Source organism: Mustelus asterias, unplaced genomic scaffold (genome assembly GCF_964213995.1).
Source record: "Mustelus asterias unplaced genomic scaffold, sMusAst1.hap1.1 HAP1_SCAFFOLD_1369, whole genome shotgun sequence".
Taxonomy (NCBI): Eukaryota; Metazoa; Chordata; class Chondrichthyes; order Carcharhiniformes; family Triakidae; genus Mustelus; species Mustelus asterias.
In genome coordinates this window covers 39,608-65,755 of record NW_027591314.1, presented here as the reverse complement: position 1 = coordinate 65,755, position 26,148 = coordinate 39,608, and the positions used below count along the sequence as shown (strand labels likewise).

Genomic DNA, 26,148 nt, shown 5'->3' with positions numbered 1-26,148 from the left:
ATGAGTCTTCGGCTAAAATCAAATCAGGCACACTTGAAAGGGAATGCCGTGTGGAAGTGGGAGAGCCTGAGAGAGGGTGGGGTGTCATCGCTAGACTTCAGCAGCTCACTGGACTGCCAAACCCGTAGAACGGCCAATGACTTCTAACCATTGAGCACCAAGTTCAATGGGAAAATAGGTTTTTTTTAAACACGACTTTAAGGATTAATGACCAGCTGGTTAAAGTGCTGGGAGTTTGACATCTTCCTGTCTGTCTTTAATGGGTTGTTAACCCCACTTGTTTTGGGGCGGTATGGTGGCACAGTGGTTCGCCACTGCTGCCTCACAGCGCCAGGGACCCGGGTTCGATTCCCATCTCGGCTCACTGTCTGCGCGGAGTCTGCACGTTCTCCCCCGTGTCTGCGTGCGTTTCCTCCGGTTTCCTCCCACAGTCCGAAAGATGGTGCAGAGTCAGGGTGATTGGCCGTGCTAAATTGCCCCTTAGTGTCGGGGGGGGGGGGGGGTGGTTGACAGGGTAAATACGCGGGGCTAAGGGGATCGGTGGGCTTGTGGCCGGCGCAGGCTCGAGGGGCCAAACGGCCTCCTTCTGCACTGTCTGGACTCGAGGAAAGGATAATGGCGCCTGGGACATTTGCAGACGGGGTACAAGCCAGTTTCATGAGCTTTGGGGAAACGAGGCGGCCTCAGGCTGGCCTCAGGTTCGAGAAGCTTCTGCCCAGTGACCGGCCCCGTCTGGTTTCCAGCAATGACCATCCTAAAATTGGACGCGTTGTGGCAGAACGCAGCACCCTAACTCTTCCCTCTCCAGCTCAGCCAACTGCCCTCTCTCCGTCTCTCTCCTTAACTAATGATGGAGGGGGAATGGAGAAAGTGTCTTTAACAAAGACAAGTAAAGACACTTCCTCCACAAACTCCACACAGACAGTGATCCACAGAGCAACACGAACACGAAACCCCTTTCGAAATTTTTAAAAAAAAGTACACAGAGGAGAACACAACTCAAAAAAGCCACAAAGCCTCGTCAGTACTCAAAAAGGATTATCGCTGAGCGTTTCGGGAAGGGGGGTAAAACAAAAAAAAAACACAAGAAAGCACCGGTGCAAACAAAAGTTGTCTTTGAGACAGACGGCTGCTCTGGTAAGCTCCCCTGGCAGGTTGGTTATATTGCTGCGCATTGCTGTTTTCTTTTTGCATAGTATTTAAGTTAACCAGCAGCAGCAAAAACAATTGTATTAAAAACGTCAAGACACTATTCAAACCCAATTAGAAAGGTGAGCAGTTAAAGTGACTGAATGTGTGTGTGTGTTCTTTTTTGATATTGCTGTTCTTCAAGCAGTAGCTCTCATTCTGGGATGTCGTCCTCCTGGTTCCGCGGGAAGAGTGCCTCCCAGCTGTGCGTCTCTCGTCATCATCATTCAGTCCCGTAGGCGGTACAATAGAGAACATGCTTTGGCAGTCAATCATGCTAATTGATAATAGTAACTCTCTTATAGAAATCATGCCTGTAGCCTAATGTAAAGTCCGTCTCTCTTTCTCTCTCTCTCACAGCCCCCACTTCCCCCCCAACAGTTCCTCCACTCGCTGTCTTCAAGGCTGTGTCGTAAATACAGTACCCTGGAAAAGAGAGAGAGAGAAGGAATTAGCGGGATAGGTGTTAGCGACGCCTGGGGAAAATTTCCATTAACAGCATGCCCGGGAAAAGAGCGCAAGGTTTGGGAGCGATTTAACACACTTTCCAAGACTATTTGAAGTTTATTTATTAGTCACAAGTAAGGCTTACATTAACACTGCAATGAAGTTACTGTGAAAATCCCCTAGTCGCCACACTCTGGCGCCTGTTCGGGTTACACTGAGGGAGAATTTAGCACGGCCAAAGCACCCTAACCAGCACATCTTTGGACACTAAGCGGCAATTTAGCATGGCCAATCCACCTAACCCACACATCTTTGGACACTAAGCGGCAATTTAGAATGGCCAATCTACCTAACCTGCACATCTTTGGACACTAAGGGACAATTTAGCAGGGCCAATCCACCAAACCTGCACATCTTTGGACTGAGAGAGGAAACCGGAGCACCCGGAGGAAACCCACACAGACACGGGGAGAATGTGCAAACTCCGCACAGACAGTGACCCAAGCCGGGAATCGAACCCGGGTCCCTGGCACTGTGAGGCAGCAGTGCTAACCACTGTGCCACCGTGCCACCCCATGATTAGACGTGGAGAGGATGTTTCCTCTTGTGGGGCAATCTAGAACAAGAGGTCATAGTTTTGGGAAAAGGGGTGGCAGATTTAAAACAGAGCTGAGGAGAAACTAGTTCTCTCAATGGGCCGTGAGTCTGTGGATTTCATTACCCCAGAGCCTGGCGGATGCCGGCACTTGGAGTAAGTTTAAGGAGGAGATATAGATTTTTAATTAGTAATGGGTCAGAGGTTAATGGAGAACGGGCTGGAAAGTGGAGTTGAGGCCAAGATGAGTGAGCGATGATCGTATTGAATGGCGGGGCAGGCTTGAGGGCCTGAATGGCCTCCTTCTGTTCCTGTGTCCTTGTGGACAATTTGCTGACTCAGCTGGGGGTTCAGGCCTGGCTTCTGGCACTCTGCCGTCAGAGTGTAGGAGGCAGAGGGAGGAGGAGAATTAAATAAAGACACTTCTCCAACTGAGATGAGACCCCAGATGGATTTGCCCTTGCGGCTTCCTTTTGTGTTCGCAGGTTGGGGGATGGAAATGGGGGTTACGGCGGGGGGGAGATCTGGGCGGCACGGTGGCACAGTGGTTAGCACTGCTGCCTCACAGTGCCAGGGACCCGGGTTCGATTCCCAGCTTGGGTCACTGTCTGTGCGGAGTCTGCACCTTCTCCCCGTGTCTGCATGGGTTTCCTCCGGGTGCTCCGGTTTCCTCCCACAGTCTGAAAAATGTGCAGGTGAGGTGGATTGGCCATGCTAAATTGCCCCTTAATGTCAGGGGGATTAGCAGGATATATATATTTATGGGGTTATCGGGCCTGTGTGGGATTGTGGTCGGTACAGACTCATGGGCCGAATGGCCTCCTTCTGTAGTGTAGGGATTCTACGATCCTATCTCCTCAAGCTCCGTTCAGAGGGGGGCGGCCTGACCAGAAATTCAACAAGTCATTGCGGGCTGGAGTGCGACTGGGATATAACTCGGACAGCGCTGGCCAGTGACAGGTGCAGGACAATGTTCAGTATTGCATGTCCGACTGTGTACGGCACATGACATTCAGGAAACTCGGTCAATACTTTCGGGGATCTGATCCTGATTTTGAATGTTCCCACCAAAGCGAAGAGGCAAAGGACGGGATTTTCCGGCCGCGCTCGCCCCAAGACCGGAACTTCCTGCCCAAGATCAACGGGCCTTTGGCTGGTCCGCCCCCCTGCCTGCCGCTACGATTCCTGCGTTGGGCGGTACGGGAAAATTCCCCCCCCACCCAAAGAGTTCGTCCCCCAGGGATACTGCAGGAGCTGCCGTTCAACCGTAGCCATGCTTCTCACAAATCTCTCTTCAGGGAAAGGTGTCACCAACTCCACGAGCTTTGATCGAAAATCTCTAAGACCCAATAGTAACCGAGCAGGCCAGCATTTAGAGTCATAGAAATTTACAGCATGGAAACAGGCCCTTCGGCCCAACTTGTTCATGCCGCCCTTTTTTAAAAAAAACCCACTAACCTAGCTCCAATTGCCCGCATTTGGCCCATATCCCTCTATACCCATCTTACCCATGTAACTGTCTAAATGCTTTTTAAAAGACAAAATTGTACCCGCCTCTACTACTACCTCTGGCAGCTTGTTCCAGACACTCACCACCCTCTGTGTGAAAAAATTGCCCCTCTGGACCCTTTTGTATCTCTCCCCTCTCACCTTAAACCTATACCCTCTAGTTTTAGACTCCCCAACCTTTGGGAAAAGATATTGACTATCTAGCTGATCTGTGCGCTTCATTATTTTATAGACCTCTATAAGATCACCCCTCAGCCTCCTACACTCCAGAGAAAAAAGTCCCAACCTCTCCTTATAACTCAATCCATCGAGTCCCGGCAGCATCCTAGTAAATCTCTTCTGCACTCTTTCCAGTTTAAGAATATCCTTTCGACAATAGTACATGATATCCTTTCTATAATACCTCACAGCAAACTCAACCCTTCCATGTTATTCAGTTTTTAAACACACCGAACAATTCCAAAAGGTTTTAGTGGGTTCCTTGCTCAAACAAAGTTAATTTTTCCCCCAGCCAAACCGCTCAGTTCATGATCGCTAATGCGGCAAATCTAAGCCGGGTTATATACTTGTCGAAGCATGCAGGCCAAACTCCCACTGGTTACATTCCACAGGAAGTAGTTGATGCCAAAACATTGAATGTATTCAAGAGGGGGCTGGATATAGCACTTGGGGCGAATGGGATCAAAGGTTATGGGGAGAAAGCAGGATTAGGCTACTGAGTTGGATGATCAGCCATGATTGTGATGAATGGCGGAGCAGGTTCGAAGGGCCGAATGGCCTCCTCCTGCTCCTATCTTCTATGTTTCTATTCAAACTTGTGTTCGGGTTGGCTGACTCATGCTAATTGATTTCTTCTACACGTCCAGACAGAATTGTTGACCTTAAACTGGAGAAAGATCCGGATACCTTGGAAGAGTTGATATCATAGAATCCCTACAGTGCAGGAGGCCATTCGGCCCATCGAGTCTGCACCGACCACAACCCCACCCAGGCCCTATCCCCATAGCCCCAGGCTAGTCCCCCTGACAAATCTAGCATGGTCAATCCACCGACCTCTACATCTTTGGACACTCAGGGGCAATTTAGCCTGGCCAATCCACCTAACCTCTACATCTTTGGACACTAAGGGGCAATTTAGCATGACCAATCCACCTAACCTACACATCTTTGGACACGAAGGGACAATTTAGCATGGCCAATCCACCTAACCCGCACATCTTTGGACACTAAGGGACAATTTAGCATGGCCAATCCACCTAACCCGCACATCTTTGGACACAAGGGGAAATTTAGCATGGCCAATCCACCTAACCTGCACATCTTTGGATATCTCTGCTGCCTCCCTGATGTATCTCAATCTCCAAATTCTCCTCTCCCACCCGAGAAACCAGGCTCGGTCTATGAGTTTGGACAGTGGCTTACAACAAGCTATCTTACAATGAGAGGTCGTGTGATTTGAATATACAATTTTGCTACAATCCACACATAGAATCATAGAATCCCCGACAGTGCAGAAGGAGGCCTTTCGGCCCATCGAGTCTGCACTGACAACAATTCCTCCCAGGCCCCTAACCCTGGGCATTTACCCTAGCTAGTCCCCTTGACACTGAGGGACAATTTAACATGGTCAATCCACCTAACCTGCACATCTTTGGAGTGTGGGAAGAAACCGGAGGAAACCCACCCACAGGGAGAACGTGCAGACTCCACACAGACAGTGACCCAAGCCGGGGAATCGAAACCGGGCCCCTGGCGCTGTGAGGCAGCAGCGCTAACCACTGTGCCACCGTGCTGCCAAGGTACATGCACACATTTGCACTGGGAATGAATGGGACTGTAATAAAGGAGACATTCTCTCAGTCAGCAGAATGTGGGCAGCGATGCCCTCCGGGAATTTAGACTGCAGACAATAATAAACTGAATGAAAGGACAGAGAGATGGACGTCTTGGTGCTATTAGAAAGCTGCAGGGAGACATCACAGAATTGTTGGGGTGCAGAAGGAGGCCATTTGGCCCATTGAGTCTGTACTGGCTCTCCAAACGAGCATCATAACTTGGTGCCATTTCCCCGTACCCCTCCACATGGTTTCTATTCAAATAATCATCTCAAACCCCCTCAAATGCTTCGAGTGAACCTGCCTCCACCACACTTCCTGACGGAACATTCCAGACCCCAACCAATCGCCGTGTGAAGAAGATTCTTCTCGCGTGACATTTGCTGCTTTTTATCACTTCCAATCTGTGTCCCTCTTGTTCTCCATCCTATTACGAGGGGGAACAGTTTCTCCCTCTCTACTCTGTCCAGCCCCCCTCATGATTTTGAACATCTCCATCAAATCTCCTCTGAGCCTCTCCAAGGAGAACAGTCCCAACCTCTCCAATCTATCCTCATAACGTTAATTTCTCATCCCTGGAACCATTCTTGTGAACCTCTTCTGCGCTCTCTCCAATGCACTCACATCCTTCCTCTAGTGTGGTGACCTGAACTGTACACAGTCTTCCAGCTGAGGTCTAACTAGTGTCTTGTATAAGTTCAGTATAACCTTCTTCTCTTGTACTCTCTGCCCCTATGAATATAGAACATAGAACAGTACAGCACAGTACAGGCCCTTCGGTCCACGATGTTGTGCCGAACCTTTTCCGAAACCGAGATCAAGCTATCCCAGTCCCTATCATTCTGGTGTGCTCCATGTGCCTATCCAAGAACCGCTTGAAAGTTCCTAAAGTGTCCGACTCCACTATCACAGCAGGCAGTCCATTCCACACCCCAACCACTCTCTGAGTAAAGAACCTACCTCGTACATCCCTCCTATATCTTCCACCACGAACCCTATAGTTATGCCCCCTACTGACAGCCACATCCACCCGAGGAAATAGTCTCTGAACGTCCACTCTATCTATCCCCCTCATCATCTTATAAACCTCCTCCGTTCTAAAGAGAAAAGCCCTAGCTCCCTCAACCTTTCCTCATAAGACCTACCCTCCAAACCAGGCAGCATCCTGGTAAATCTCCTTTGCACTCTTTCCAGTGTCTCCACATCCTTCTAATAGTGAGGTGACCAGAACTGCACACAATATTCCAAATGTGGTCTCACCAAGGTCCTGTACAGTTGCAGCATAACTCCACGGCTCTTAAATTCCAACCCCCTGTTAATAAAAGCTAACACACTATAGGCCTTCTTCACAGCTGTATCCACTTGAGTGGCAACCTTCAGAGATCTGTGGATATGAACCCCAAGATCTCTCTGTTCCTCCACATTCCTCAGAACCCTACCTTTGACCTTGTAATGAATAAAGCCCAGAATATTGTATAGGTTTTATTAACTGCTCTCTCCACCTGCCCTGCCACCTTCAATGATCTATGCACAAATACACCCAGGTCCCTTTGCTCTTGCACCCATTTAAGGATTGTACTCCTTATTTTAGATCATCTCTGGGTTCAATTCCGGCCTTGGGTCACTGTCTGTGTGGAGTTTGCACATTCTCCCCTGTGTCTCTGTGGGTTTCCTCCGGGTGCTCCGGTTTCCTCCCACACTCCAAAGATGTGCAGGTTAGGTGGATTGGCCGTGCTAAATTGCCCCTTAATATCAAGCGAACTAGCAGGGTAAATATGTGGAATTACGGGGATAGGGTGTGGTGCAGGCTCAATGGGCTGCAGGGATTCTATGATTCCATGAGGGTAGGTGATTTTTCTCGAGTGCAGATTATCAGTAGAGTTGGATGAAAGATTGGTGACTGGAATCAAACTGAATGGTGAAGCAGGTTCGAGGGGCTGAATGGCCTCCCACTGCAATAGTCCAGTTGTCGAAAGAGCGAGACGGATACAATGGGGCACAGATCAGCTAGATAGTCAACATCTTTTCCCAAAGGTAGGGGAGTCTAAAATTAGAGGGTGTAGGTTTAAGGGGAGCGATACAAAAGGGTCCAGAGGGGCAATGTTTTTACACAGAGGGTGGTGAGTGTCTGGAACGAGCTGCCAGAGGTAGTAGTAGAGGCGGGTACAATTTTGTTTTTTAAAAAGCATTTAGACAGTTACATGGGTAAGATGGGTATAGAGGGATATGGGCCAAATGCGGGCAATTGGGACTAGCTTCGGGGTTTAAAAAAAGGGCGGCATGGACAAGTTGGGCCGAAGGGCCTGTTTCCATGCTGTAAACCTCTATGACTCTAGGACCACACTTCTGAGCTGGCAGCTGGGTGGCTTTTGGGTGTGTCTGGTTCAGAGTGAACTGAGGCTGTCTCTTCCCCCTGTCCCTCGTTCCATCTCACCCACTGGGGGAAAAAAAATCCGACAGTCAGCTTAATTCATTTGACTCGACTATCAGTCAGTACAGGAGAGGTCATTCTGGGAGTTCATCACATCAAATGGCCCTGTCGATTCCGTTCAGAGCCTTCAACGCATTGGAACTCATTTACGGGCGGCACGGTGGCACAATGGTTCGCACTGCTGCCTCACAGCGCCAGGGACCCGGGTTCAATTCCGGCCTCGGGTCACTGTCTGTGTGGAGTTTGCACATTCTCACCGTGTCTGCATGGGTTTCCTCCGGTTTTCTCCTACAGTCCAAAAGATGTGTCAGTTAGGTGGATTGGCCATGCTAAATTGCCCCTTAGTGTCCAAAGATGTGTCCGTTAGGCGGATTGGCCATGCTAAATTGCCCCTTAGTGTCAGGGGGATTAGCAGGGTAAATGCATGGGGTTATGGGGATAGGGCCTGGGTGGGATTGTGGTCAGTGCAGACTCGATGGGCTGAGTGGCCTCCTTCTGCCCTGTAGGGATTCTATTCTATTCTATTCTAACAGCGGACTCTGGATATGATTATATCGCAACTCCCAGTAGAACATTTTCTTCAACAGCACACAAGCCTCCAACACAACATTCAGCACACTGATACTGCGATTCTTTCATTCTTAAAATCTTTAATTTATCAGTGTCACAAGTCGGCTGACATTAACACTGCAATGAAGTTACTGTGAAAATCCCCTAGTCGCCACACTCTGGCTCCTGTTCGGGTTACACTGAGGGAGAATTTAGCATCTAACCAGCACGTCTTTCGGACTGTGGGAGGAAACCGGGACACCCGGAGGAAACCCACACAGACACGGGGAGAATGTGCAGACTCCGCACAGACAGTGACCCGAGGCCGGGAATCGAACCCGGATCCCTGGCGCTGTGAAGCAGCAGTGCTAACCACTGTGCCACCGTGCCGCGCCAAGCACAATACAGCTCGTGCTCTGGGGATCCGGGTTCGAATCCCGTCACGGCAGATGGTGGAATTTGAATTCAATTTCAAAACAAATCTGGAATTAAGAATCTACTGATGACCATGAGACCATTGTCGATTGTGGGAAAAACCCATCTGGTTCACTAATGTCCTTTAGGGAAGGAAATCTGCCGTCCTTACCCGGTCTGGCCGACATGTGACTCCAGAGCCACAGCAATGTGGTTGACTCTCAACTGCCCTCCGAGGGCTACTAGGGATGGGCAATAAATGCTGGCCCAGCCAGCGATGCCCATGTCCCGTGAATGAATAAAAAAACTTCATGTTCTCTACAAAATACTTGAAAGAAAAATGTCATCCGCAGCAATTGTATTTGCCCAGTGACTTGGCTTTTGAGAATAGGTGGCAGGTGGTGGCGGGGGCGGGGGCTACATCTACCATTCGAAGGGGCCGATGTTACTGTGAAGCAGTAAATAGAACACAGCAGCAATGGTATTGTAATCTCACGCTGGCTGACGCAGGGAGAGAAACGAGCCGCGGCAGGGCCTGACGGAACTGTCACAGTTCAAGGATCAGAGGTCAATCCTTCTCATTTCAACATCGCCGCTTCAATCGATGCTCTTTGCTACTTCCTGGATCCGCGGATGTGGCCTTCAGATGTCATGTTAAAGAGTGTGGCAGCAGCGTTTGGTGTTAGGGGAGCATTCGGTCAGAGATGTTACGCAGGGATGATCTAACATGACATCTGGGAGGGACGGCGGGGGCGGGGGGGGGGAGGGAGGAATTAAAACACAAAGTGTTAGAGGATAGGGAGGGCGGTACTCGGGAAAGCCGCATGTTTAACCCCGGTTATATTGACAGTAACCCGGAGGCTTGCTTTCTGTGCTCTGGGTTTGGAACACAAGGGAATTAAACATGGTATCGGAGGGGGGTGGGGAGGGGGGGGGGAATTGCTAAGGTTTCTCAGCGTCCCGCTTACACTCGAGTTACCTTTCCGCAATCATCCCTATATCATTGCTTTGGCGAATTCGGATGTGTGCTGATTTTCTTCACAATCTGAGCGCCCATTCGACCATGAATCCACTCATTGTACAAGGCACTATCCGCTTCTCCCAGCTGAGAGGCAGACAGTGGAGATAACACAGAGTCCGACCAACACACAGAGAGACACAGTCACAGAGAATGAATGGGAAGAGAGAGAGTAAGTCACAATGGGCAAGACAGACAGAATGGAGAGCGGTGATTCTAAACACACACACACGTACATACACACACACACACACGTACATACACACACACACACACACGTACATACACACACACACACACGTACATACACACACACACACACACACGTACATACACACACACACGTACATACACACACACACGTACATACACACACACACGTACATACACACACACGTACATACACACACACGTACATACACACACACACGTACATACACACACACATGTACATACACACACACACGTACATACACACACGTACATACACACACACACGTACATACACACACGTACATACACACACACACGTACATACACACACACGTACATACACACACACACATGTACATACACACACACGTACATACACACACACACGTACATACACACACGTACATACATACAGGTACATACACACACGGCACTCTGTGCTCTCAGACACACACATGGTACTGTGTACTCTCAAACACACACACACACACACAGCAGTGTGCTCACATATACACACACTGCACTGTGTCCTCTCATACACACACACATGGCACTGTGCTCTCAAACACACACACACACACGGCAGTGTGTGCTCACATATACACACACATGGCATTATGTGCTCGAATGTACACACACGGCACTGGGTGCTTGCATATACACACACGGCAGTGTGTGCTCGAATGTACACACACTCACGGCACTGTGTGCTCTCATATACACACACAAACAGCAGCGTTTGCTCACATATACACACACATGGCAGTGTGTGCTCACACACACACATGACAGTGTTCACCTACACGTGTACACGCAGTGGTGTTTACAAATGCACACATACACAGATGGCAGTGTTTATACATACACGCACATACACGTGGTCATTGCAAATACATTATCATGCCTCATGTTGATATTGTACTGGACAGTTTTAATTTGCACATTTCAAATTCACTTGTGAGAAATTCCTTCACACACACTCTCTCTCACACACTCTCTCTCACACACAGAATTTTAACAATATCCACCTCACCGGGTAAGACAGGCCATGTCCAATCGGTTCATGTACTGGCGTCTGTTGCACTAACAGTGGATGGAAAGGAAGGTTCTCTATCAAAGCCCCAGTTTGCCCATCACTGGGTTCCACATAAACAAGTGTGTTGTTGCCCTGGTATCAGTGTTAGCTTGCTGGGACAATGCTGTTTCCACGTACAGTTCAACCCCTCAGACGGAGCCCTGCCCCCCACCCCATCCGTCTTCGGATAAAACAGGAAAGAACAGTGCTGAGTTCTCCTCCCCTGCTTTGTGGCCTGTTGGAGACAGGGGCAGCAGAGGTTTAGTTGGAACACGTCCCAGGGTTATCATTACAAAAGGAATACCACACCATCGCAGAGAATGGAGAGTGTGGGGAGAGGATTGGCAAAAATAATGGATGACTTCAATAAAGAGGGTACATTCTGACTGGTGTTAACACACACACTCTTTCTCTCTCACACACTCTCTCACACACTCTCTCTCACACACACTCTCTCACACACACTCTCTCACACACACTCTCTCTCTCACACACTCTCTCTCTCTCACACACTCTCTCTCTCTCACACACTCTCTCTCTCTCACACACTCTCTCTCTCACACACACTCTCTCTCTCACACACACTCTCTCTCACACACACAGACAGACACACACTCTCTCTCTCTCACACACACTCTCTCTCACACACTCTCTCTCACACACTCTCTCTCACACACACTCTCTCTCACACACACTCTCTCTCACACACACTCTCTCTCACACACTCTCTCTCTCACACACTCTCTCTCTCACACACTCTCTCTCTCACACACACTCTCTCTCACACACACACAGACAGACACGCACTCTGTGGTGAACCATCGTTGGTTACCACTGTGGGTTATTCCTATGTTACTGTTGGGTTAGGGGGTTGCCACTGTGGGGGTTGTATAATGTTGTTGGGTTAGGGTGTTTACCTGTGGTAGATGTTGTTATGGCACATCCCGGTCGGGCCCCGCCTCCTGGGGAGAGGTACAAGACCCTCTGCTCCGGCGGGACCCCTCCAGTCTGAACTGGTGTACTCGTGTTAGTTAGTTCCATTGTTTGCTAATAAAAGCCTTGTTCCACGTGCTTGATTGTCGCGCATCAATTTTATTAGCAAACATAAAACTCTCAACAGAAAAAGGGAGTATGGAACAAATATTAAAACCAGAGCGTCTGGCGCTGGACCCACGTGCGGTCGGTGCCGCTAACACCTTCGACCACTGGTGGAAGTGTTTCGAAGACTACCTGGCAGCCTCTGCAGCTGTTACTACAGACGACGACAAACTCCAGGTCCTCCACGCGAGGGTAAGTGACACGATTTATCTTGCGATTCGTGCGGCCACCACTTACCCGAGGGCCATCGAGCTCTTGAAGAAACGATACACGAGACCACCCAACGAGATACACGCTCGTTACCTCCTCGCTACACGACGTCGGCAGTTGGGCGAAACCATGGAGGACTACGCCAATGAGCTCCTGCAGCTTGCCAGGGGTTGCGATTGTAAAGATGTGTCAGCTGAGCAATATATGTACGACCTCGCCCGAGGTGCGTTCGTAGCAGGGGTAGGGTCCTCGTACATCCGGCTTAAGTTATTAGAGAAAGGGAACCTCAACTTGACCCAAGCGATGGAGATGGCTGAGATGCTGGAGGCAGCGTCGAAAAGCTTGGCTCTGTACCCCGAAGACCACGTGGAGACAACGTGGCAAGAGCAAGCACAAATCCCTCCTCGCCCCACGGGCTCGCGCTCCCATATCGATCCGACGACGGCGGCAGCTCCAGGCGGCCAGCGATGCTATTTTTGCGGCGGAGCCAAGCATTCACGGCAACAGTGTCCTGCAAAAACGGCGATCTGCAGCCAGTGTGGTAAAAAGGGGCACTATGCTAAAGTTTGCAGGTCAAAGCCCAAAAACGGCAGTGCAGCCTGTGACCCTCCAGAGCGGAGACAATCTCCTTCGGCGTCGCAGTACCCACGAGGTCCGACCACGTGCGGATCCAGGACGGTGTCATCGTGGCTGACGGAGGAGGAGGAAGACCACCAGGAGTCGCTACGTTTGGCGCCCTCACCCACGTGCGATTCATGGGGGCGGCCATCATGGTCAACGACGACTAGGAGCGACCAGCAGGGGTCCTCAGTATCAACCTCGGCTGCATGCAGTGACGCCCAGGGGCCAACGGTGGCGTCGATCTCTCTGGACCAGACAAAGCACCACAGGCTTGATAATTCCATGATGAACATCAAGGTAAATGGTCGTACTGTGTATTGTCTGTTTGACAGTGGGAGCACCGAGAGTTTTATTCACCCTGACACTGCAAAAAGGTGTGGACTCCGGGTTCTACCTGCCAAACAGACAATTTCCATGGCATCACGGTCCCGGTCTGTACCGATCCAAGGACGATGTATGGTAACCCTAGAGGAACAGGGCACAATTTACGAGCGATACAGGCTCCTTGTGTTACCGCACCTTTGTGCGCCAATTCTCCTCGGACTAAATTTTATGGTCCACATGAAGAGTGTGATCCTACAGTACGGTGGGCCACTCCCTTCACTGGCAGTAGGGAATCAGCCGCAGCCTCCAAATTGCCCAAAGCGCCCCGCATGCAATCTCTCCACACTAAAAATCACCACACCTTCTTTATTTAAGAATCTGGTACCAGGCTGCAAGCCCATCGCTACTAAGAGTAGGCGTTACAGCGCTGAAGACCGGATCTTTATCAGATCTGAGGTTCAGCGGCTCCTCAAGGAAGGGATCATACAGGCCAGTGCTAGTCCGTGGAGAGCGCAGGTCGTGGTGGTTAAAAGCGGGAACAAACCTCGGATGGTCATCGACTACAGTCAGACCATTAACCGTTATACGCAGCTGGATGCGTATCCTCTCCCGCGCATTTCTGATATGGTCAATCAGATTGCGCAGTACCGGGTGTTCTCTACCATAGACCTTAAGTCCGCCTACCATCAACTCCCCATCCGCCCAGAGGACCGACAATACACGGCTTTTGAGGCGGATGGTCGTCTATACCAGTTTCTCAGGGTTCCATTTGGTGTCACCAATGGGGTCTCGGTCTTCCAGCGTGCTATGGACCGAATGGTGGACCAGAACGGGTTGCGGGCTACCTTCCCGTACCTGGATAACGTCACCATCTGCGGCCATGACCAGCAGGACCATGACACGAATCTCCAACACTTTCTGCGCACTGCATCTCGCCTGAATCTGACCTATAACAGGGAGAAGTGCGTATTCGGTACGCGCAGGTTAGCTATCCTTGGATACGTGGTGGAAAACGGGGTCATCGGCCCTGACCCAGACCGTATGCGCCCCCTTACTGAACTTCCCTTGCCCGCTAGCACAAAAGCATTGAGGAGATGCCTCGGCTTCTTTTCGTATTATGCGCAGTGGGTCCCCAACTACGCGGACAAAGCTCGTCCGCTCATCAAGTCCACGACCTTCCCACTCACGCCGGAGGCCCAATTGGCCTTCAAGGCTTTGAAAAGCGACATTGCGAAAGCCACGATGCACGCGGTGGATGAATCCATCCCTTTCCAGGTGGAAAGTGATGCATCTGATTTCGCCCTAGCCGCCACACTAAACCAGGCAGGCAGGCCCGTCGCATTTTTTTCCCGCACCCTTCAAGGCCCCGAAATTCGGCACTCAGCGGTGGAGAAGGAGGCTCAGGCCATTGTGGAGGCCGTCAGACACTGGCGCCATTACCTGGCGGGGAAGCGGTTCACCCTGATCACGGATCAACGATCCGTGGCGTTTATGTTCAGTAACACGCAGAGGGGCAAGATCAAGAACGATAAGATCTTGCGGTGGAGAATTGAGCTCTCCACCTATAATTACGATATTATGTATCGTCCAGGGAAGCTCAATGAGCCCTCGGATGCCCTCTCGCGCGGAACATGCGCCATCATGCAGGAGGACCGCTTGAAGGCCCTCCACAATGACCTGTGCCATCCTGGAGTCACCCGACTCTACCACTTCGTAAAAGCCCGCAACCTGCCCTACTCGGTGGAGGATGTCAGGTCAGTGACGAGAAGCTGTCGGATTTGCGCGGAATGCAAACCGCACTTTTATCGACCGGACCGGGCACAATTGGTCAAGGCCACTCGCCCCTTCGAGAGGCTGAGTGTGGATTTTAAGGGCCCCCTTCCCTCAACGGACCGGAATGTCTATTTTCTCAATATAATAGATGAGTACTCCCGGTTCCCGTTTGTTGTCCCCTGTGCGGACACGTCGACTGCCACAGTGATTAAGGCATTCAGTGATCTTTTTACCCTGTTCGGGTACCCCTGCTACATACATAGCGACAGGGGCTCGTTGTTCATGAGTAACGACTTGAGGCAATTCCTGCTCTCATACGGGATTGCCTCTAGTAGAACCACGAGCTACAACCCTAGGGGTAACGGACAGGTGGAGAGGGAGAATGCTACAGTCTGGAAGGCTGTCCTACCGGCGCTGAAATCCAGGGGCCTTCCAGTCTCCCGTTGGCAGGAGGTCCTTCCAAATGCGCTTCATTCCATCCGCTCCCTCCTGTGTACGGCAACCAATGCTACTCCCCACGAGAGGATGTTCTCATTCCCTCGGAAGTCGTCCTCAGGGATCTCCTTACCAGCCTGGTTGACGTACCCAGGACCCGTCCTTCTGCGGCGACATGTGAGGGCCCGCAGGTCCGACCCCTTGGTCGAACCGGTCCAACTCCTCCACGCCAACCCTCAGTATGCCTATGTGGCATATCCTGACGGGCGAGAGGACACGGTCTCGATTCGAGACCTGGCGCCCGCAGGGGACGTAGCAACTCCTGTCGCTCCCATACCCCCTGTCACGAATCCCCTATCACTTATTTCTTCCCCAGACGTGGCGCGGTCAGCACCGGGACCAGTGCATAACAGTTATACTCCCATGTACAGCTTGCCTGAGACTCGGAGATCGGCGCCACCACAGAAGGTTCCAGGATCCCCTGCACCATCGCCTCACCAGGGTCAACCGGCCCGGGAGTCCTCGAGGGGACAGCCGGACGCTGTTTTGGAGAGAACGCCACCGCAAGCACCTGCTCCGGTGTCGCAACCGGTGTTGAGGAGATCACAGCGACGGTGCGGTCCTCCAGACCGTCTGGACTTGTGAATTTTGTATATATGTGACCTGTTTTCGCACCCCGCCGGCCTTTGTTTTAAAGGAGGGGTGAATGTGGTGAACCATCGTTGGTTACCACTGTGGGTTATTCCTATGTTACTGTTGGGTTAGGGGGTTGCCACTGTGGGGGTTGTATAATGTTGTTGGGTTAGGGTGTTTACCTGTGGTAGATGTTGTTATGGCACATCCCGGTCGGGCCCCGCCTCCTGGGGAGAGGTATAAGACCATCTGCTCCGGCGGGACCCCTCCAGTCTGAACTGGTGTACTCGTGTTAGTTAGTTCCATTGTTTGCTAATAAAAGCCTTCAATAGCTGAAGCCTTGTTCCACGTGCTTGATTGTCGCGCATCACACTCTCTCTCACACACACACAGACAGACACACACTCTCTCTCAGGCACACACACACTCTCTCACACACACTCTCTCTCAGGCACACACACACACTCTCTCTCAGGCACACACACTCTCTCAGGCACACACACTCTCTCTCTCTCAGGCACACACACTCTCTCTCTCTCACACACTCTCTCTCTCTCTCTCACACACTCACTCTCTCTCTCTCACACACTCACTCTCTCTCTCTCACACACTCACTCTCTCTCTCTCACACACTCACTCTCTCTCTCTCACACACTCACTCTCTCTCTCTCACACACTCACTCTCTCTCTCTCACACACTCACTCTCTCTCTCTCACACACTCACTCTCTCTCTCTCACACACTCACTCTCTCTCTCTCACACACACTCTCTCTCACACACACTCTCTCTCACACACACTCTCTCTCACACACACTCTCTCTCACACACTCACACACACTCTCTCTCACACACACTCTCTCTCACACACACTCTCTCTCACACACACTCTCTCTCACACACACTCTCTCTCACACACACTCTCTCTCACACACACTCTCTCTCACACACACTCTCTCTCTCTCTCTCTCTCACACACACTCTCTCTCTCTCTCTCACACACTCTCTCTCTCTCTCTCTCACACACTCTCTCTCTCTCTCTCACACACACACAGACACTCACACTGAATGGCTGCATTGTACAAGATTGTCTGCATTCCTGTTATCACTTCCCTGCCCACGTTTCGCATGCGTCAGAGATTGTTACCTTACTGTTTGTGGCGTCTCTCGTTAATATACTGTACTTTGTGAAGTTATCCGCCTGATATTCTGAGCCTAATGGTTCTTGTTGTAATATTTCCACTGTCTCCTCAGGGCCTTCCCCGGGAGCGATCCTTCGAACAACCTTTCGAACTATCTAGGAGAGAAAGGGAGCCACAGGATTACATTCACTTTGCTTCATGGTTTATCCTCCCAGCGATATACATACATAAAATCAGACAGACACCTGACACCTACAGCGCAAAGGCGTCTCAAACATCCGGGGTGCGGCGTTTCAGGGTAAAACCCCTGCTGTGTTTAAGGTTAGAACATCACAACATTTCATTAAAAGAGATGAAACTTGTCCTTGGAGAGAGAGAGAGAGAGAGAGAGAGTGTGTGTGTGTGAGAGAGAGAGCGTGCGAGAGAGGATGTGAGAGAGAGAGTGTGTGCAAGAGAGAGAGAGTGTGAGAGAGAGTGTGTGAGAGAGAGAGTGAGAGTGTGAGAGAGAGTATGTGTGAGAGAGAGTGTGCATGTGAGAGAGTGTGCGTGTGAGAGAGTGTGCGTGTGAGAGAGTGTGCGTGTGAGAGAGTGTGCGTGTGAGAGAGTGTGCGTGTGAGAGAGTGTGCGTGTGAGAGAGTGTGCGTGTGAGAGAGTGTGCGTGTGAGAGAGTGTGCGTGTGAGAGAGTGTGCGTGTGAGAGAGTGTGCGTGTAAGAGAGTGTGCGTGTGAGAGAGTGTGCGTGTGAGAGAGTGCGTGTGAGAGGGAGAGTGCGTGTGTGAGAGCGAGAGTGTGTGCGTGAGAGAGAGTGTGCGTGTGTGAGAGAGAGTGTGCGTGTGTGAGAGAGAGTGTGCGTGTGTGAGAGAGAGTGTGCGTGTGTGAGAGAGTGTGTGCGTGTGTGAGAGAGAGTGTGCGTGTGTGTGAGAGAGAGTGCGTGTGTGTGAGAGAGAGTGCGTGTGTGTGAGAGAGAGTGCGTGTGTGTGAGAGAGAGTGCGTGTGTGAGAGAGAGTGCGTGTGTGAGAGAGAGTGTGTGTGTGTGAAAGAGAGAGGAGTGGGCGCGTGTGAGAGAGTGTGTGTGTGAGAGAGAGTGTGCATGTGAGAGAGAGTGTGCGTGTGTGAGAGTGCGTGTGAGAGAGTGTGCATGTGTGAGAGTGTGTGTGTGTGTGTGAGAGAGAGAGTGTGTGTGTGTGAGAGAGAGAGAGTGTGCGTGTGTGAGAGAGAGAGTGTGCGTGTGTGAGAGAGAGTGTGCGTGTGTGAGAGAGAGTGTGCATGTGTGAGAGAGAGTGCGTGTGTGTGAGAGAGTGTGTGTGTGTGAAAGAGAGAGGAGTGTGTGCGTGTGAGAGAGTGTGTGTGTGAGACAGAGTGTGCGTGTGTGAGAGAGAGAGAGTGTGTGAGAGTGTGCGTGTGAGAGAGAGAGTGTGCATGTGTGAGAGAGAGTGTGTGTGTGTGTGAGAGAGAGAGTGTGCATGTGTGAGAGAGTGTGCTTGTGAGAGACAGTGTGTGTGAGAGAGAGACTGCGTGTGAGAGAGAGAGGGAGTGTGCGTGTGTGAGAGAGAGTGTGCGTGTGTGATTGAGTGTGCATGTGAGAGAGTGTGCATGAGAGAGAGTGTGCATGTGAGAGAGTGTGTGTGAGAGTGTGCGTGTGTGAGAGAGAGTGTGTGTGAGAGAGAGAGTGTGCGTGTGTGAGAGAGTGTGTGTGTGAGAGAGAGAGAGAGTGTGCATGTGTGAGAGAGTGTGCGTGTGTGAGAGTGTGCGTGTGAGAGAGAGAGTGTGTGTGAGAGAGTGTGTGCGTGTGAGAGAGTGTGTGTGAGAGAGTGTGTGTGTGTGACAGTGTGTGTGTGTGTGTGTGAGAGAGAGAGAGTGTGCGTGTGTGAGAGTGTGCGTGTGAGAGAGAGAGTGTGTGTGTGTGAGAGAGAGTGTGTGCGTGTGAGAGAGTGTGTGTGAGAGAGTGTGTGTGTGACAGAGTGTGTGTGTGAGAGAGAGAGAGTGTGTGTGTGTGTGAGAGAGAGTGCGTGTGAGAGAGTGTGTGTGTGTGAGAGAGAGAGTGTGTGAGAGAGAGAGTGTGTGAGAGTGTGCGTGTGTGAGAGAGTGTGCGTGTGTGAGAGAGTGTGTGTGTGTGAGAGAGAGTGTGTGTGTGAGAGAGTGAGAGAGAGTGTGCGTGTGTGAGAGAGTGTGTGTGAGAGAGAGAGTGTGTGTGAGAGTGTGCGTGTGTGAGAGAGTGTGCGTGTGTGAGAGAGTGTGTGTGTGAGAGAGAGTGTGTGTGTGTGAGAGAGAGAGAGAGAGAGAGTGTGCGTGTGTGAGAGAGAGTGTGTGTGTGTGAGAGTGTGCGTGTGAGAGAGAGAGGTGTGTGTGTGAAAGAGAGTGTGTGTGTGAGAGAGAGAGAGAGAGTGTGTGTGAGAGAGAGAGAGAGGGAGAGAGAGTGTGTGTGTGTGTGTGTGTGAGAGAGAGAGAGTGTGTGTGTGAGAGAATGTGCGTGTGTGAGAGAGTGTGTGAGTGTGAGAGTGTGCGTGTGTGAGAGAGAGTGTGTGTACGTGAGAGAGAGAGAGAGTGAGAGAGACTCCAGAGCCACAGCAATGTGGTTGACTCTCAACTGCCCTCTGAAATGGCTCGGCGAGCCACTCGGTTGGGTTTCAAGAAGGCAGCTCACTGCCTCCTTCTCAGGGCAACGAGGGATGGGCAGTGAATGCTGACCCGCCAGCGACGCCCATGTCCCATGAATGAATAAAAAGAAACATTGCCACATGAAAACTGCAACTGACCGCTGAGAGAGAGCTGATTCCCTTCACCCCGCCCCCCCGGTGGCTGTTACATTGTGCTTGGTCATTGCCAGCCCCTTCCATTCCCCTAGGCAGCACGATACCCCCCCTTCATACACACCCCTCCCTCGCCCTGCGCAATATTCAACACTCTTATTACTTTCTTTGTGACCAGGTTGCCATCTTCATCCGTGAACTGTTCTTCCGTCACCGATTCTCCCGGAATGTTCTTTGCTTCTTCTCCCTGTGTGGAAAGGAAGGGGGGGTTAGTGTGGGACGCTGGCCCTGAAACCCTGTACCTCCCGCAATGCCTCCGGGCGATACCCGCTCCAGGTTCAGGGTCAAAGGCCGCACAGCTCTGGTGACGCCATTCCAAAGCTGGCGACGAGGGCTCCCGGGTACACAACACCGTTTGCCCGCCTGTCGCCTCAGTGACACACTGTTTCTGCCCGTCTACATTCGCAAACTCCTGCTCGCAGTCCGTGCGCCCTGTTTAAATCCTGGGCTAACTGTGTGTACCTGCGCACTCTGCGCTGGCGAGGGCACAAGGCGATTTCCTCTCCAACAGAGCCAGAGTCAAACTGGCAGCTCAGGCGGTTGGTTGGGCAAGGTGAATTCTAACATCTCATCCAAATGCAGATTTATCTCTTCGCCACCCCAGATCTCTCCTCCACATTCCCCCCCCCCCTGTGTACTGTACCCTGCAAAACTGATCAGATACATCTGGCAACCAGTACACTTTAGCATCATCAGTCTACGGGAAGATGCCAGAAGTATGTGCGGGTTCGGTGGATTGGCCATGCTAAATTGCCTCTTGGTATCCAAAGATGTGCAGGTTAAGTGGATTAGTCATGCTAAATTGCTCCTTAGTGTCCGAACATGTGTAGGTTAGGTGGATTGGCCATGCTAAATTGCCCCTTAGTGTCCAAAGATGTGCGGGTTCGGTGGATCATGATCTAACGTTTAGTTCACCTGCATATCATGAACTAATTTTAGGCATTGTTCACCATCTCGACACAAACCAAAGCAAATTCAATTTACTCAGTTCGGAACTTGAGCATTGCTGGAAAGAGAGGGACGTGCTATTGAAGCTTTTCACCAGGACAGATGCAAGAATACCAAATTTCAAAGGGAACAACAACTTCTGCCTCACGAGAAGAGGGCACTAACTGCTGGGCCAGCAGACTCTGATTGGTCAGAGTCTGTACGGTCCCCCCATGTCTGTGTGGGTTTCCTCCGGATACTCCGGTTTCCTCCCACAGTCCGAAAGACGTGCTGGTTAGGTGCTAAAATTCTCCCTCAGTGTAACCCGAACAGGCGCCGGAGTGTGACGACTCGGGGATTTTCACAGTAACTTCATTGCAGTGTTAATGTAAGCCTTACTTGTGACACTAATAAATAAACTTTACTTTGCTTTCAGGTTGCCATGGAGAATGCAACAGGGAATTATTTTTCCTCCCATGCTTTGCTTATTTTAAAAAGACCCAAACCTAGACATGTCCATTTGGCCTGCAGAGGGCAGGTTTCACTGTGGGTCGGCACGGTGGCACAGTGGTTAGCACTGCTGCCTCACAGCGCCAGGGACCCGGGTTCGATTCCCGGCTCGGGTCACTGTCTGTGCGGAGTCTGCACGTTCTCCCCGTGTCTGCGTGGGTTTCCTCCGGGTGCTCCGTTTTCCTCCCACAGTCCAAAAGATGTGCAGGTTCGGTGGATTGGCCATGATAAATTGCCCCTTAGTGTCAGGGGGGATTAGCAGGGTAAATATGTGAGGTTATGGGGATAGGGTGTGGGCGGGATTGTGGTCGGTGCAAGCTCGATGGGCCAAATGGCCTCCTTCTGCACTGTGGGATTCCTTCTTACAAATATTTGTAGCTTCTCTCAAGCAGATACATGAACAGGCGGGGAGTAGAGGGATACGGGGCATGTAGAGGGCAAAAGGTCTAGTTTAGAAAGGCATTATATGTCAGCGCGAGGCTTGATGGGCTGAAGAGTCTGTTCCTGTGCTGTACTGTTCTTTGTTGGGCTCTGAGTGGTTGGTTGAATACAGTCAGCACTTTATCTATTCAAAACAACCGCAGGGCAGTGTTGTTTGATAGCATCGATCCGTCATTTGGGACGTATGGCCAAACTTCCGTCGCATCACACCGGCACTGATATCAAATACCACATTCACAGGATCCCAACAGAAGGATGGCCATTCGGCCCATCGAGTCTGCACTGGCCACAATCCCACCCAGGCCCTATTCCCGTAATCCCACTTATTTACCCTAGCTAATCCCCCCTGACACGAAGTGGGTATTTAGCATAGCCAATCAACCTAACCCGTACATCTACCTTTGGACCGTGGGAGGAAACTGGAGCACCCGGAGGAAACCCACGCAGACACGGGGAGAACGTGCAGACTCCACACAGACAGTGACCCAAGCCGGGAATCGAACCCAGATCCCTGGCGCTGTGAGGCAGCAGTGCGAACCACTGTGCCACCGTGCCGCCCAATAATTCCTCGAAGAATTTCCTTACACGCCTGAATGGGGCTCCATCCGTAAATTATGACCCGCCTGGAAATTTGGTGTTCTATCCTGATAACCGGGAGATGCAGAGCTCCGACAGCACGGATAATTTTTCACTGATGCTGAGAAGTTACATTGGACAATCCGAAATTCCATGCATTAATTTGGAAGCGTTAGCTGGAATCATTGGACGGGGGAATTTTGCCATCCTGCCTGCCACAGGAATCGGAGCAGGCGGGGCACGGACGATGCAAAGTTGACCTCGGGAGGGATTTTCCAGTCTTGGGGCGAGCGCAGCTGGAAAATCCCGCCCCAATGTCTCTCCAGTTACTGAAGATATCCCTGGACAGGAAGGCATGATTCCAAAGCATTTTTACTCATCGGCAAACTCATCAGAGAGGCAGACAGGGTTAGAGTATAGAAGGAGCCCTTGTAACTCCAGTCCACATCTAATCACACTGCCCTGATCTTTCTTCACATCTCTGCGGTCATTACTTTATTTGCTCAATTGTATATCAGGGTCAGGCTGTACCAATTCATGCATCTGCTAGACTCGTGGAAGTGTTGGCTCTTTACAACATTCATTCCCCGTGTTACATCCCAAACAATAAAGTCAATACCTCAATCGGCAAACCAGAGAATGCTGCTTACATTTTCTGCGCAGCTTCTTGCAAATACAAGTCACGGCCATGCAAACACTCCAGAACCTATCGAATTGGGTTGTCTCGGTAAAGGCGGCAAATGGTATGTTGGCCTTCGTTGCGAGAGGTTTCGAGTACAGGAGCAGGGATGTGTTGTTGCAATTATACAGGGCCTTGGTGAGGCCACACCTGGAGTACTGTGTGCAGTTTTGGTCTCCTTTTCTGAGGAAGGATGTTCTTGCTCTCGAGGGAGTGCAGCGAAGGTTTACCAGGCTGATTCCGGGGATGGCGGGACTGATGTGTGAGGAGGGATTGACCAGGTTAGGATTGTTTTCAGTGGAGTTCAGACAAATGAGGGGAGGATCTCATGGAGACTTATAAAATTCTAACAGGACTAGACACGGTAGATGCAGGGAGGATGTTCCCGATGGTGGGGGGGTCCAGAACCAGGGGTCACAGTCTGAGGATTCGGGGTAGACCATTTAGGACGGAGATGAGGAGACATTTCTTCACCCAAAGAGTGGTGAGTCTGTGGAATTCATTCCCACAGGAAGTAGTTGATGCCAAAACATTGAATGTATTCGAGAGGCGGCTGGATATAGCACTTGGGGCGAACAGGATCAAAGGTTATGGGGAGAAAGCAGGATGAGGCTATTGAGTTGGACGATCAGCCATGATGGTGATGAATGGCGGAGCAGGCTCGAAGGGCCGAATGGCCTGTTCCTATCTTCTATGTTTCTATCTAATCCGAGAGAGAGGTAGCTGCTGCCAGGTTCTGACTGGAATTGCAGTAACGAGTGGTGCGTTACGTTAGGACATGCAGCCATTTTAACCACTCAGTTCGACTCCAGGTCGAACTCTACTTCAGCTGGAATCCTTGTGCGTTAGTAAAGCACAAAGCTGCCAATACCATGCACCCAAACCACAGGAACATCCATGCTCTGCCTCCGATCAAGACCCAGTTCCATCTCTGGCTCATTCCTCTCGCTCCGGTCCGCCGGGGAGCCGCTCCATTAGGGGGGGGTTTGTGAGGCACTCTGGTCCACCGCTCCCACAGCAGCAGTGGGAAGTGGTTTTCTCTTCGCCACAATGCTAATACTACAGATGGGGCCCACGGACAGCTGCGTCATGCTGTTCCATGCCAACCAGAAGTTACCACAGGCTGACAAAAAGGGGTGACTGTTGACCTCTCATTGCCTGATCAGCGCGTCTCGCGAAATCACAGTGGAAAGGTCACCTACATCACTCAGTGAATTTCAAACATCACAAACTAGCAGGCATGATCAGAAAACAGGAGACCCTCTCTCTCAACTGTAGAGCCAGAACTTACAAGTGCGGCCTCTGTGTACATGCACTGTGCTGCCTCTTTGTGTACATGCACTGTGCTGCCTCTCTGTGTACATGCACTGTGCTGCCTCTGTGTACATGCACTGTGCTGCCTCTCTGTGTACATGCACTGTGCTGCCTCTCTGTGTACATGCACTGTCCTGCCTCTCTGTGTGCATGCACTGTGCTGCCTTTCTGTGCGCATGCACTGTGCTGCCTCTCTGTGTGCATGCACTGTGCTGCCTCTCTGTGTGCATGCACTGTGCTGCCTCTCTGTGTGCATGCACTGTGCTGCCTCTCTGTGTGCATGCACTGTGCTGCCTCTCTGTGTGCATGCACTGTGCTGCCTCTCTGTGTGCATGCACTGTGCTGCCTCTCTGTGTGCATGCACTGTGCTGCCTCTCTGTGTGCATGCACTGTGCTGCCTCTCTGTGTGCATGCACTGTGCTGTCTCTCTGTGCGCATGCACTGTGCTGCCTCTCTGTGCGCATGCACTGTGCGGCCTCTCTGTGTACATGCACTGTGCTGCCTCTCTGTGTACATGCACTGTGCTTCCTCTCTGTGTACATGCACTGTGCTGCCTCTCTGTGTACATGCACTGTGCTGCCTCTCTGTGTACATGCACTGTGCTGCCTCTCTGTGTACATGCACTGTGCTGCCTCTGTGTACATGCACTGTGCTGTCTCTGTGTACATGCACTGTGCTGCCTTTCTGTGTACATGCACTGTGCTGCCTCTCTGTACATGCACTGTGCTGCCTTTCTGTGTACATGCACTGTGCTGTCTTTGTGTACATGCACTGTGCTGCCTCTCTGTGTACATGCACTGTGCTGCCTTTCTGTGTGCATGCACTGTGCTGCCTCTCTGTGCGCATGCACTGTGCTGCCTCTCTGTGTACATGCACTGTGCTGCCTTTCTGTGTACATGCACTGTGCTGCCTCTGTGTACATGCACTGTGCTGCCTCTGTGTACATGCACTGTGCTGCCTTTCTGTGTACATGCACTGTGCTGCCTCTGTGTACATGCACTGTGCTGCCTCTCTGTGTACATGCACTGTGTTGCCTCTGTGTACATGCACTGTGCTGCCTCTGTGTACATGCACTGTGCTGCCTCTGTGTACATGCACTGTGCTGCCTTTCTGTGTACATGCACTGTGCTGCCTCTCTGTGTACATGCACTGTGCTGCCTCTCTGTGTACATGCACTGTGCTGTTTCTGTGTACATGCACTGTGCTGTCTCTGTGTACATGCACTGTGCTGCCTCTGTGTACATGCACTGTGCTGCCTTTCTGTGTACATGCACTGTGCTGCCTTTCTGTGTACATGCACTGTGCTGTCTCTGTGTACATGCACTGTGCTGCCTCTGTGTACATGCACTGTGTTGCCTCTGTGTACATGCACTGTGTTGCCTCT

At 51.1% G+C, this 26,148-nt stretch overlaps 1 protein-coding gene across 3 annotated transcripts in view; it reads right to left on the bottom strand.

The window, feature by feature from the left end:
• Positions 1 to 954: 954 nt before the first annotated feature.
• LOC144488199 (ankyrin-1-like) overlaps positions 955 to 26,148 on the bottom strand; it is a 60,904-nt gene continuing 35,710 nt past the window's right edge. For 2 of the 3 annotated variants that reach the window (XM_078206226.1, XM_078206227.1), the window contains 4 exons: positions 20,421 to 20,504; positions 17,514 to 17,663; positions 9,948 to 10,073; positions 955 to 1,614 (listed from right to left, as the gene is read on the bottom strand). In XM_078206226.1, coding sequence (XP_078062352.1) covers positions 9,969 to 10,073; positions 17,514 to 17,663; positions 20,421 to 20,504 — 339 coding nt within the window. In that variant the 3' untranslated portion in view covers positions 955 to 1,614; positions 9,948 to 9,968. The remainder of the gene's footprint in view (positions 1,615 to 9,947; positions 10,074 to 17,513; positions 17,664 to 20,420; positions 20,505 to 26,148) is intronic. The other variant, XM_078206228.1, reaches the window with a different exon arrangement.